The sequence below is a fragment of the Molossus molossus genome, unplaced genomic scaffold, assembly GCF_014108415.1.
Source record: "Molossus molossus isolate mMolMol1 unplaced genomic scaffold, mMolMol1.p scaffold_m16_p_12, whole genome shotgun sequence".
Lineage (NCBI taxonomy): Eukaryota > Metazoa > Chordata > Mammalia > Chiroptera > Molossidae > Molossus > Molossus molossus.
In genome coordinates, this window is record NW_023425347.1 from 70,840,741 (window position 1) to 70,853,493 (window position 12,753).

At 37.9% G+C, this 12,753-nt stretch overlaps 1 protein-coding gene across 4 annotated transcripts in view; it reads right to left on the reverse strand.

Annotated features, from left to right (window-relative positions):
- Window positions 1-12,753, reverse strand: part of MAST2 (microtubule associated serine/threonine kinase 2) — a 214,325-nt gene that overhangs the window by 76,085 nt on the left and 125,487 nt on the right. Inside the window, exons 1-2 of one of the 4 annotated variants that reach the window (XM_036255810.1) lie at window positions 7,987-8,210; window positions 5,004-5,198 (exon numbers count right to left, since the gene is read on the reverse strand). The exons of 2 other annotated variants lie outside the window; for them this stretch is intronic. In XM_036255810.1, the coding sequence (XP_036111703.1) occupies window positions 5,004-5,198; window positions 7,987-8,036 (245 nt within the window). In that variant the 5' untranslated portion in view covers window positions 8,037-8,210. Of the gene's footprint in view, window positions 1-5,003; window positions 5,199-7,986; window positions 8,211-12,753 lie in introns of those variants that run through there. One more of the 4 variants, XM_036255807.1, reaches the window with a different exon arrangement.

A 12,753-nucleotide genomic window follows, 5' to 3' on the forward strand; every position in this document is an offset into this window, starting at 1 on the left:
CAGTTTGGCTCAGCGGTTAGAGCGTCTGCCTGCGGTCCGGAGAGACCCGGGTTCGGTTCCCGCTAAGGGCATGTACCTCGGTTGCAGTTTGTCCCCGGCCCTGGTTGGTCGTGCGGGTGGCAGCCACTCGATGTGTCCCTTTCACATCGATGTTTCCCTCTCTCTTTCTTCCTCTCTCTCCCTCCCACTCTGTACAAAAAATGGAAAAATGTCCTCGGGTGAGGATAAAAAAAAACAACAACTGTGTCCTGACTGTCCTACAAATTATTATGGGCAACAATTTGTAAGGTCCTAAGTACATCACTAAGTTGTAGTCAATAAAGAAGGTTAACATTCTGTGCAAGGCCAGTTCTAATTACCATGCAAAGGAACAGTTTTCTAGTCCTTTCGGGCAATGCAGCCAAAAGCCTCAATAGTTGAATTAGTTTTTCTCGGGCTGCCATAACAAAGTACCACAGATTGATGGCTTCAACAACAGACATTTATTTCCTCACAGTTCTGGTGGGTAGGTGTCTGCAGGGTTAATTTCTTCTGAAGCCTCACTCCCTAGCTTCTCAAAGGCTATCTTCTTCCTCTGGGCCTATGTTCCAATCCCCTCTTCTTATAAGGATACCAATCATGTTGGATTAACATGTTTAACCTTATAAATTAATCAGTAGGAAGTTGGCCAGAACTAGAACCCTTCCAACACAGACATCACTCTGAAAAGAATTTCTTGCGGCAAATCCTCCCACTTTAGGAGGAGTTATACTCCATGGGGATAAAATACATCCAAATATGGCCTCTGCAAGGTGGTAGGGTGTAGATCCTACTTCCCTCTCTCCTAAGTTGTCTATTTTCAAATAGAGGTCAAATTCACAGCTACCAGTAGCTCTCATTTTTTATTTCTTCACTATTAATATTATCTACCGAAATCATTTTTCTTTTCTTGTCACTTGCTTTGCTCAATTGCTTAATAACAGTAATATTTGATAGGCACATGTACATAGTATGGATTTTGTAAAATTTAGGTTCACCATGTGTTCACTAAGCACTCATTCTATCCTAGACTCTGAATGTGAATACCAAACAAAACTAAGTTAGTGGGACGGCAATGAGCCAAGATAAAAGATAAAATGAGCCCTGGCCAATTTTGCTCAGCAGTTAGAGCATCAGCCTATAAACTGAAGGGTCTCAGGCTTGATTCCTAGTCAAGGGAAAATACCTGGGTGGCAGGTTCGATCCCCCACCCTGGTCACCTCAGTCGACCGGGAGGCAACCAATCAATATATCTCTCTTACATCAACCCACCCCTCCACTCTATCTAAAAATCAATGGAAAAATATCCTTGGGTGAGGATTAACAACAAGAGCAAATGAAATGTCATAAGCCTAAAGAAGAAAAATTTAAAAGAAGACATAAAGGTAATGGCCTAGAAGTGACAATGGACTGTGAAATACCAATTCTCACCCCCAGTATAGGTGGATTTATTACAGGGCTGCAAAATTATTTAGGTTCAGAAAATACTATATTACATAATAGAGTATATTAGATGGAGAAGCAGAACAGTATAGTTGTTAAGAATATGATATCTCCACTCATCCGGTGTGGTTCAGTGGTTGAACATCAACCCATGCATCAAGAGGTCACTGGTTCGATTCCAGGTTAGGGCACATGCCCAGGCTGTGGGTCCAATCCCCACTGGGGGGCATGCAGGAGGCAGTCAGTTGATTGTTCTTTTTCATTGATGTTTCTAGTAGCTCTCTCTCCCTCTCCTTTTCTCTCTCTCTAAAAATCAATGAAGGGAAAAAAATTTTTTAATAAATAAATAAAATCAATAAAGAAAAAAATATTTAAGAATATGATATCTAGAGCCAGACTGCCTGGGTTTTAACCCCAGTTCTGCCATTTAGAAGCTGTGTTATCTTGAGTAATTTATTTAATCTCTCTGTCCCTCTGTTTCCTCATCTGCAAAGTGAGCATTACAATAATACCTACCTCATTCACAGAATTGGGTGTTAGGGTTAAATGACCTACAATTTTTTAAATGTTTAGAATGGTAACCGGGAGCTATTAAGTTCTCAGAGTTTGTTCACTTATAAACTAAATACACAACAGCACATGTTTTATCAGAAACATTACAGTAGAGGGTTTAAAACCACAGACATTGTAGTAAGATTCTGTGGAAGGCAGAGTACCAGAGAGAGAGAGAGGACTATACATAGAGAGTTCAGCAAGGGGCTCTTCTTAAGTTTTTAGCTGAGTACCCATCAGTGCACGTGGGTAAGGAAACTATCCAAGAAAATTAGCAGGTGGTACACTCCCCAGAGCTCACATAGGGCCAGGAATAGATCATGTTCCCACAAGCCTGAGTGGAAAAAACACATAATGCATGGGCATCAGGTAGAGTACTCAAAAAGTGCTGCCTCAATAATAAGGAAAAATGAGCCCCAAATGCTGCTCAGGGCCCATTAACAAGGCCTAAAGTAATCCCTGAAAGCATCGAACTATTTCCATTTTTCTAAATCCTTACCTGAAGATATGTTTTACGGATTTGAGAGAGAGAGAGAAACATTGACCGGTTAGCTTTTGTACACGCCTTCACCAGGGATCAACCTGAAACCTAGGCATGTGCCCTGACTGGGAATCCAATCAGCAACATTTCATGGCACCAGACAACACTCCAATCAACTGAGCCACACCAGCCAGGGCTATTTCCAAATAATTTAACTGTATCCCAGGACAAAATACAAGGAACTTTACAGAAATACAAACATTAGTAGCAAACAAGGTAAAATCATCTTGCCATATCATTAAACTGGTACTTCGTATAGGACAGATATAAAAGAAGAATGGAATGAAACATCATTATAGTGACCAGGCATGTAAACAAGTCTAGGAAAACAAACAAACAGACATGAAATTTAACAAGTTTTCACACCAAATCTACAACAAGACATTGCTTCAAATTGTCCTAAGATCACAGGTTCGAGATAACACTTGAAGCCATGTGCCAAGACAGAGCACACCTTAGGCTGTGGGTTCCACCCAATTTACAATCTTTCTCAACCTCATACCAAGGTCCAGCACATCCAGAAGGGGTAACTTCAGGGAGAAGTCGCCTCTAACATTGCCCTATGTCATTCTAACACTGCCCTAAATTGTGGAATTTGAGCTCTTATATCAAATAATCTCACTTAAGTCTATATAAGTTGTGCTTCTATGTAAACTTTTAGTTTTTCAAGTTATTATTATTTTTTCTTAAAAAAAAAAAAAAGCTTGCCCTGGCCAGTTTGGCTCAGTAGTTGAAGCGTGGGCCCGCGGACCAGAGAGTCCCAGGTTCAGTTCCCGCTAAGGGCATGTACCTTGGTTGCAGTTTGTCCTGGGCACTGGTTGGGGTCGTGTGGGTGGCAGCCACTCGATGTGTCTCTCTCACATCTATGTTTCTCTCTCTCTCTCTCTTCCTCCCACTCTCCCTCCAGCTCTATCGCAAGATAAATGCAAAAATATCCTCAGGTCAGAATTTAAAAAAAAAAAAGCTTAACAAATACCTTCCATCTTGAAAGTTTTTTTCAATTGGTTTCCAACATACCTCTCTGTTGGTTCTTCTTTCTGAAGAGCTGTTCCTTTTCAGTCTATTCTTTGCTAGTTTCTTTTTTCCCCAACCTCTTAAAGTTAGATTGTGCCATGGCTCAAACCTTTGATACTTCTTCATTCTCCATCAATAGTCACTCACTGGAGGATTTCATAAATCTAATGACTTATTTCACATATACATTGACAATTCCTAATTACATATCTTTAGCCCATAGCTCACACACCTCTAACTTAATGTCTAATTAGCTATCACTTGTAATTTCCAAGTCTTAGTTCATGAAAATTCCAACTTTCTAATTGTTCAGCCCAAAATCTTCAGTACTCATCTTTTTCTCAAACTCTGCACCTAATTCATCAACAAATCCCACCAATTCTATCTTCAAAATACATCCCCAAATCTTAGCACTTTTTATCACTTGCACCAACATGGGTTCAAACAACCACTGTCTCTTATCTAGATTATACCAGTAGCCTTCTACCTATAGCCAGTGATATTTTTGATCTAAGTCAGATTGTGACCTCTATTTTAAACCCTTCAAAAGCTTCTCACCTCAGCATAAAAATAAAAATCCTTATAATGGCATTAAATTTCTACTTCATCTGGCTCCCCACTACAACTCAGACCTCATTTCCCACCTCTCACCTCCCAACTTATCCCACACACCAGCTTCACTAAACTGCTGTACAAAGAACACATGAAAAGCTAGCTCTTAGACCAAGCCTCTGGCACTTTCTGTTGCCTCTGTCTGAACTGCTCTATTCTAGCTCCATGACTTCCTTTAAGTCTTTCCTCATATTTCAATTTACCATTGAGGACCTCCTTTCTCCTCTTATCCTACTATATTTTCTCAGTATTACTTTTGTCCATGTGTTCTATAGTTACTCATTAACTTGTTTGTCTCCCTCCACTAGAATCTAAGCTCCCTGATAGCAGGGATTTTTATCTTTTTGTGTTCACTGTTTTTTCCTCCATGCCTAAAACAATGTCCAGCACACAGTATATACTCAAATAATGTGTAACATTTGAAAAGAGAGACAGAAAAAAAAGGCGGGGGGTGGGGGGGGGTGTTATTTTCAGCAATCTGAACAAATCACTTAACCTGTTTTGGAATCAAATTTTCCTGTTGTGTAAAATGTGGTATTTGAACTATTTAATCTTTAGAGAGCTCTAGTATTGTCATGATATGTTTCTCTTATGGGGTGATCACAGTCAGGGTAGGCACACAACTATCTAACTACTAACAGATATCCTACTTTCTCCTGAAATTTTGAGCAGAGATCTGTGAAATTCCTTTTACTCTCCTCTATGACGAGGCCATAACTTTTATTCAATTTCTCCCCACTACTAAGGAGAAAGGTCTGGGTTTTACCCATTAGGCCAGAAGCAATCACCCAGGCCCACATTCACACCACAGCAGGTTTCTTACCTCCACTGCAGTGGGCGGCTGGAACAGGGACTGCCAGGGCTGCTATGGGCTTGTGGGTTCAGGAAAAAAGCAAGAGGAGAAGCAGCCACAGCACAATCAGCACTATATGGGACTTTAATGAGGGATACGGCTGGAGCCGATGTGGGTGAAAACATGTGCTGGTTTACTTCAGATCCTCGGCAAAATGTAGAGATTCTGACAAGGTATCATAGTAGAAAAAAACAAGGTCAGTGATCACTTTTAACCAAAAAGAAACATCTGTCAAGTGGGTTAACTTAGGCGAGAGCCTTAAGAAAAGTGGTCAAAAATCATTCTCAAAGATCATACCTGAGTACCAATGTCAGCATAGAGTGACTATTGAGACTAAAACTTAATCTACAGAATTTAATCCAATAATTCAAGCTTTCGATATTCAAAGAATTTAGAATTGACTTCTGGGAAAATATTGCAAATTTATTGCAATTCATCAATTAGCAAGCAATAGGTAATATTTTGTGTGCAATGACTAAAACTTCCTAGAGAAATGTTTATTTCCATAAAAGTAAAACAGTCTCAATAGTTTATAAATTATTAGATTTTATCTACAATAATAGCAACTTATTTAGCTAACTTTTGTCTAATGAGTATATCAAATAATGTCACAGCTCTGTACAATAAAATTTGCTTCTACTTGAAGTTTAGTTTTTTAGGTTACTTTTTTCACCTAAAAACAATTTAACTATTAAGTAAATAACATCATTAGCCTGAAAACAGACAGATGATTAATATAGATTTCCACTTTGTTGATCATTGACAGGTAGCCACAGATGATGATAAATTATTGACATTCACAGCATTTAATTTGCTATATAGCGGCATGGCTTTCTATAGAAATACCATATTAAACTACAATATTTTACTTTCAAGATTAAAAAAACAAAATGTATCACATAAGCACCTTATTGTTTAAAAATGTTAGTTTCCTGTATTGTTATTGCTTACTGTTTGGATATATGGATATGTGACATTCTACTTGTGTTTAATTACATATATTCAAAGGAAATCTTTACCTTCCTATCCCTCTAGCTGTCTTCAGCATACTTCTCAGATGAGTGTATAATATGAAGATACAATGGTATAGGAAAATGGAGGGCAGACAACTATTTAAATTCCAGGCAGGCCCAAATTTCCATAAACTCAGCATATTTTTTAAAATTATAAGAAGTAAAAATATTAATTTCTGACTCAGAATTTTCACTTTTCTAAAGAACTATTTCAAAAATAAGCTCCCTAATATATATATATATATATATATATATATATATATATATATATATTAGAGCTAATTAGAACATATAATAAGACTTTTAGGTCTTATTAAAATGAATAGTATTACTTATTCAAAGACTTAAATCTTATCAAATAAAATGAAGCTTCAGCCATTTTGATTAATATAAAATTAGAATTATTAAAAAAAATCTACCAAATCATCTCCTTTTGCTCCTAATTACTACTCTGCAAACTGGTTATATACACTGGGGTTAGGGTCTAAAAAGGATTGTTTGAAAAAGTTAAAGTGATTTATAAACTATTCACTAGCTCCTCAAGGAGAATTTTCCTAACCTGAATTCAAAGTCACTAAAACAGTGATTACCAATATGAGTGTACCAATATTTGAAGAGAATGGTTTTTGACCACTTATGCTTTCTTAAACCAAAAACTCAAAAAATTTTCAATTTTGCTAACAAGTCATCATTACTTTAAATGACACTTTAATTGATAAAACTTCTTTTTCATAGTCTTTAACTTCTTAGTCTTAGTATGGAAATAAACCATTTCTTTAAAAGTACAGTTGATCCTTAAACAATATAGGATTAAGGACACCAACCCCTCGTGCAGTAAAATCTGTGTATAACTTTGACTCCTCAAAAACTTAACTACTAATACCTACTGTTGACTAGAAGGAAGACTTACAAATAACACAATTAGCACACATTTTGTATATGTGTTACTATACTGTATTCTGACAATAAAGTAAGCTAGAGAAAAGAAAATATTAAGAGAAAATACGTTTACAGTATTTATTGAAAAAAATCCACATATAATTGGACCTGTGCAGTTCTAAGCCATGTTGTTCAAGGGTCAACTGTATGCCAATCCTTACAATTATATACTTCAAACAAGTCTGGTAGATTCATTAATTCAATTAATGAGCACCCACTAACACAGAAAGGGTAACAACTCAAAGGAAGCCCACTGAAGAAGTCTGTCTTTTTGAGTACGCCATGCTGTCTCTGGGTAAGCACTAACATTCAGGGGAATAAAAGTGCACTCCCTCTGTCCTGTGAGTTACAAAAAGGCAGTTCAAGATAAATTACTGAGGTGGAATGAATTCTAGGGCACTTATATCCCTGGTTCCCCAATTTCCTGATCAAGTCACTCAGCGCACTTCATTAAATAAGCCTGAGCAGCTCTTGGAAAAGATACCCTAGCTTTGAAATACTCACCTAAATACATTTCTATATTGGCCAACACAGAAATAAAATTTAGGTCACACCCTAAAGGGCTCAGACTTGGATCTGCAAAGGCAAATCTGAGATCCTCCGCTAACAGGTCAGGGGCAGAAATAAAATAACCTCTCTAATCATTTGCTTGTCACATTCATGGGGCTTGTACTGAAACTTTGACACTAACTTTAAACATCTGCTTTCAAGGCAGGAAAAAAAAAAAAGAAACAATTGATCTTCATTGTTAACCCAGTTCCCCCAAGTACCTAACAACCCCTAAAATGACATCTAACTCAATTTTCAGAATTAGAAACCCCATATGCCCCCCTGCCAGGGACCACTGTTTTGACCTTGAATATGTGAAGCCAGCTCAGCCCTCTTTCTGACAGACATCTCCAAAGCAGAGTCTTCATCCAAATAAATGAAAGACTATTAGTTGTCATTAGTTCTTTTCCTGAAAACTGCCAGTTTCCACTCAGAGACCCCAGCCTCCTTACTGAATCCGCAGGCATGGTGCTCCCAGTCTCTCTCTCCTCCGTTTCATCATTTTCCTGGCTACTCAAGCTTTTGCCCGCTCACACTGGAGTCTTGGCAGGAAGTTCTCTTACAAAGGGGTATGCAGTCTATAAGCCAAAGGAAACTTACAAAGGCTTCTCAAACTTAAGAGAAAAATTAAAGCACTTTTCTTCAAAAACAATATTCAGGAGCTCCCCCCAAAAGACCTAAGAGCCCAGAAAGCAGCAGTGAGAGTGAGGAGTTCCAGATCCCAAATGAATCAGCTGTCCGTCTTCTGATCTGCCTGACATCATTCACACTGAGCCTGTAACAAATCAGAGCTCCAGAGAGCACCTTGTTCCTCCTCAGTAACAAGCACCAAACTCCCTCCCCCACAAATTGGTTGCAACCCTCAAGCCTAAGGCCTGGCAGCAGAGAACATGCTGGCAGAAACTGTACATACCAACTTGAAAACTCACCCTGTGACAGAAATACTATTAACTAAGGAGGCGTGGGCCAGGCCAGAACAGCTGTTGCAGCGGGCAAGGGATCCCAAAATGTTAAGTTAATGTGCAAGGATATGTGGGTATTTCTGCAATATTATTCACTCTCAAACCCAGGCCTGTGGAAGAGGACAGAGCCTTAAGGTTAGGGGTAAAAGCAGTCATTATTCAAATTCTGAATTTGATCAATTTAAGTGAACTCTGTACCTCTTCTTTAGACAGAGCCATTTTCTATTCAATTTCTACTACTCTCTAATCGCTTGAATAACCTTGTAGTGAGAAAGGCCAAAGAGAAAGGTAAAAAAACAAAACAAAACAAAACAAAAACCCAGAAACTATTTAGTTTAATTTTATTCAGTAACTATTAAGGAAATCATTTATGTGGCAGATATTACAAAAGATATTGAGGTAAGCTGCAGAAAAACTCTAAGGGTAAGTTAATTAATAACTTCTGTATGTGTTGATTTCCCCGTCTGTAGAATGAAAATAATTAAGGTACCTAATATATAGGTTGTGGTGAGGATTAATATATGTGAAACAGAAAAGTGCCTAGCACAGAGGATGTATTATAGAACAGTTAGCTATTATTATAGGTTTTGCCTTCTAGGCTCTCAATCTAAAGGAGGAGATAAACCCAAACATAAGAAACCATCTGACAAAAACAGCCTGGCATGAAGAGAAGAGCCAAATGATCAAGTAAACTATAGAGCTAAACACTGACGGCTAAGGAAACCAAAGAGTAAGCAAAAGTCTTGGTCCCCTGCTCCAGAACACATGACAGTTCTGCTGAGCTCCTCTCATTCATAAAGATGACAAAATATGTCAAATTGTTTTTCTAGAGTAACGTTCAAAGGATTAATTCATACTCTAACCAGTGCTTCTTCAATTGCAGGTCACAACACTTTAGAGAGTCATGAAGTCAATTTAGGAAGTCAGGACTAACATTTTCTTTAAAAAGGAACAGAATGAAATAGAACAGAAAAGAAAATATCAGAGTGCTTCACACACTGTAAGGGTAAGAATCATTTGTAAAATTTATGTTTGTGATATCTATTACTGAAATATGTATAAATATACAAATGCAAACACATGTAATGGGTTAAAATGTAAAGTATATTTGTTATCAAGGGTCATAGTCAGTCTAAAAATTTTGAAAGCCACTGTTCTAATTACTCAAGCAAACTCACTCTATCGAGTAGCTACAGACACTTTTCCTCTCCATGTACCAGCCCAATCACTAGTCTCTCACAGCCCCTATTTCAGAATCTGCTGTTCTCTACAAGTCCTAATGTCAAAATGAAAATGCTCTCTCAGAAATCTAGCACCTCTCAATAAGTACTGAATCCCACTCTAGGAAAGTCTCGTGATGATATCAGGGTCGGTCACCAAAGTATACACTCCCTCAACTAAGAAACCAGTGCAGGCATATCCCCATCCCAAGCTAAGGCCATACAGTTTAGGCAGGGTCCTGAGTTTCTTCTCAATATTCTCCAGTTCTCTAATACCCAAGCCCAGGCTACCAAATAATAGCAACAACAATGACATAACAGCAACCAACATTTATAAGTTCTTACTAAGCACTGTACATGTAATACCCAGGTAGTCCTCATCACAGCCCCGATATATGTGCTGTTATTACTCCCATTATATTATTTTAAATCCTGTCTTCAGCTAAGGCAGTAAATCAAAGCAATCTCTAGAATCAATGTTATAAACCACTGTGCTATAATACCTTTTAGTAGAAGACCCTGACAACAACAGCAAATGGATTTTTCTCTAGCCTGCTCTGCAATAATAAATTGGGAAAGGGAGAGTATGGACCTCCTTAAATAATGCTAAAGTCAAAACATATTTGTCTGATTTTTAGAGAATGAGAGTTATATCTTATGACCTTCATTTGACCCAAGGAAGATAGCACTCTTACTCCCCAGAGTTTAACACATCCCCACACAGAGCACTTTCTTTAAACTTATTGTCATTAAAATCCATTTGTGCCAATATTCCTGGGGCTTTGTCAGCACTAGGAAAGCTTATCATTTCCCCAGTGACAGCACTCAACAATTCATGGTACGGAAAATAAAACAGCCACTTTTTCTTATTCATTCACATAACTATTTGTTGACTGTATTATCACCCTTAGAGCCAGGCAAGAAAGGCCTCTGCCATAAACTTCTCACATTAGAGGTGCTACAAAATAACACAAACACAAAAAAATAAACTCATTAAAGAGATGGAGTGACCTCTGTCACTTGTGATTTGGAGTTCTGTACTGGCAAAGTGAAACCCTAAATATCCATTCTTGTGACTTATACTGTTCAAACCCCAGGAAAACACCTGTCCACATCTTTCTTTATGTCTCCCCCATCCCCTTTATTGATTTTAGAAAGAGAGGAAATGAGAGGGAGGGAGAGGTAGAAACATCAATGAGAGAGAACATCAACTGGCCGCCTCCTGCATGCCCCCCACTGGGGATCAGGCCCACAACCGGGGCATGTGCCCTGACTGGGAATGGAACAGGCAACCTCCTGATGAGTAAGTCGACACTCAACCACTGAGCCACACCAGCCGGACTCTTTATATGTCTTTTTAAAAAAAGGAATTATGTCAGATTGATGTTTATGAATTGTGAAAGTACAAACTTCAGAGAAAACTATCTGAAATTATAAGGTATTTGAGCAGCACAGAGTCTTAGAAGTATGCAAAAGGACAAATTAACCTGTCAAATCCTTCTTCTCAGGTTAACATGAATGTAACAGATTTCTTGGTTAATATAAGTATTGTTTCCAAATACTTGTATTCAAACATCCATTTACATAATTTCTTTCTGTTCCAATTCATGGTTCTAAAAATACTGATAATTTAGCTAAGTATTCATAACAGATCACATGACAGCTGAGGAACATTTTGCAGAATTGCAGAATTTGTATTACTAATAAATGTATTTATGTGCAGGGTTAGGCATAAAATATGTAAGTCCAAAGACCAATTTTTTATACTGTTAGTTGAACAATTACTAGAATTACAATTTTTTTAATAAAAACATATGCTTAGATGTATCTAGATATCACAATTTTAAAATTTAGCTTATTTAAATAATATTTTTTTAAATATGTTTTTATTCATTTCAGAGAGAGGAGGGGAGAGGGAGAGAGTGATAGATACATTGATGAGAGAGAAATATCAATCAGCTGCCTCCCTGCACACTCCACAATGGGGACCAAACCTGAAACCCAGGCAAGTGCCCTGACCGGGAACTGAACCTTGATCCCCTGGTGCATGGGACAACACTCAAAAAACTGAACCACACCAACTGAGTTTAATTAAATAATTTTTATTATTAAAAAAAAAAAGAACTGTAAGAAATAAATAAATCTTTAAGCTCTGATTTGTCCACCTCGTTAGGCAGATTGTCAATGAAGAGGTGATGACAGTGTGTCTCACAATTCTTCAGGGTTCAACATCACCTTGTTAATCCTACCTCATGGAGTGGTCTAGATCTCCTCTAGGGAGGAATATTTATTTGTTGTTCTTAAACTCTTTGATCTCTCTGAGGCCTCTGCAGTGGAATCTGAGATTCAGGCTTAGACTCTAGGTGAGGCTGTGAAACTGGTACTTTAACATAAGATGGTATCCCATTACCTAGAACAGCTCCACTGGATGAAATGTTCTTACTGGTCACAGATGTCCAGGAAAATGTTCTCAAGTCTTCCTGTACTGTCTGGAGAAAAGGTGCTGGAGAAAAACTTCTAAGTATCCTCAGGAGCTGATGGATATAGACTGGAAGCCACCTTCAGCTCCTAGATGCTACTGCAGTTCCTTGCCACACAGGCTTTTCCAACATGTCTGCCTACTTCATCAAGATAGTACAGTCTCTATGGTGAGTCTACTTAACTAGACAAAGTCTTATACTCTATAACATAGTCACAGGAGTGATATGCAATCATCTTTACTATGTTCTATTGGTTAGAAACAAGTCACAGGTACTGCCCACACTTAAGGGGACCAGAATTACCCAGAAGTATGAACACCAGGAGGAGAATATATGAGAGCCGTCTTAAGAGTACGTTTATTATACATGACTATGAAGAAGATTCACCAACAAATAACCCAAAAACTGATTTTCCATAAACTATTTTAGGACCATTACCGATCAAGGTTACGTTGAACATACTGCTATGTTTGGTTTTCTTTAAAATATCTCAACATTGAAAGGATTAATAAAGATTTGAAGAAATGTTATATGGCCCTAGATATTGCAAACAGCAC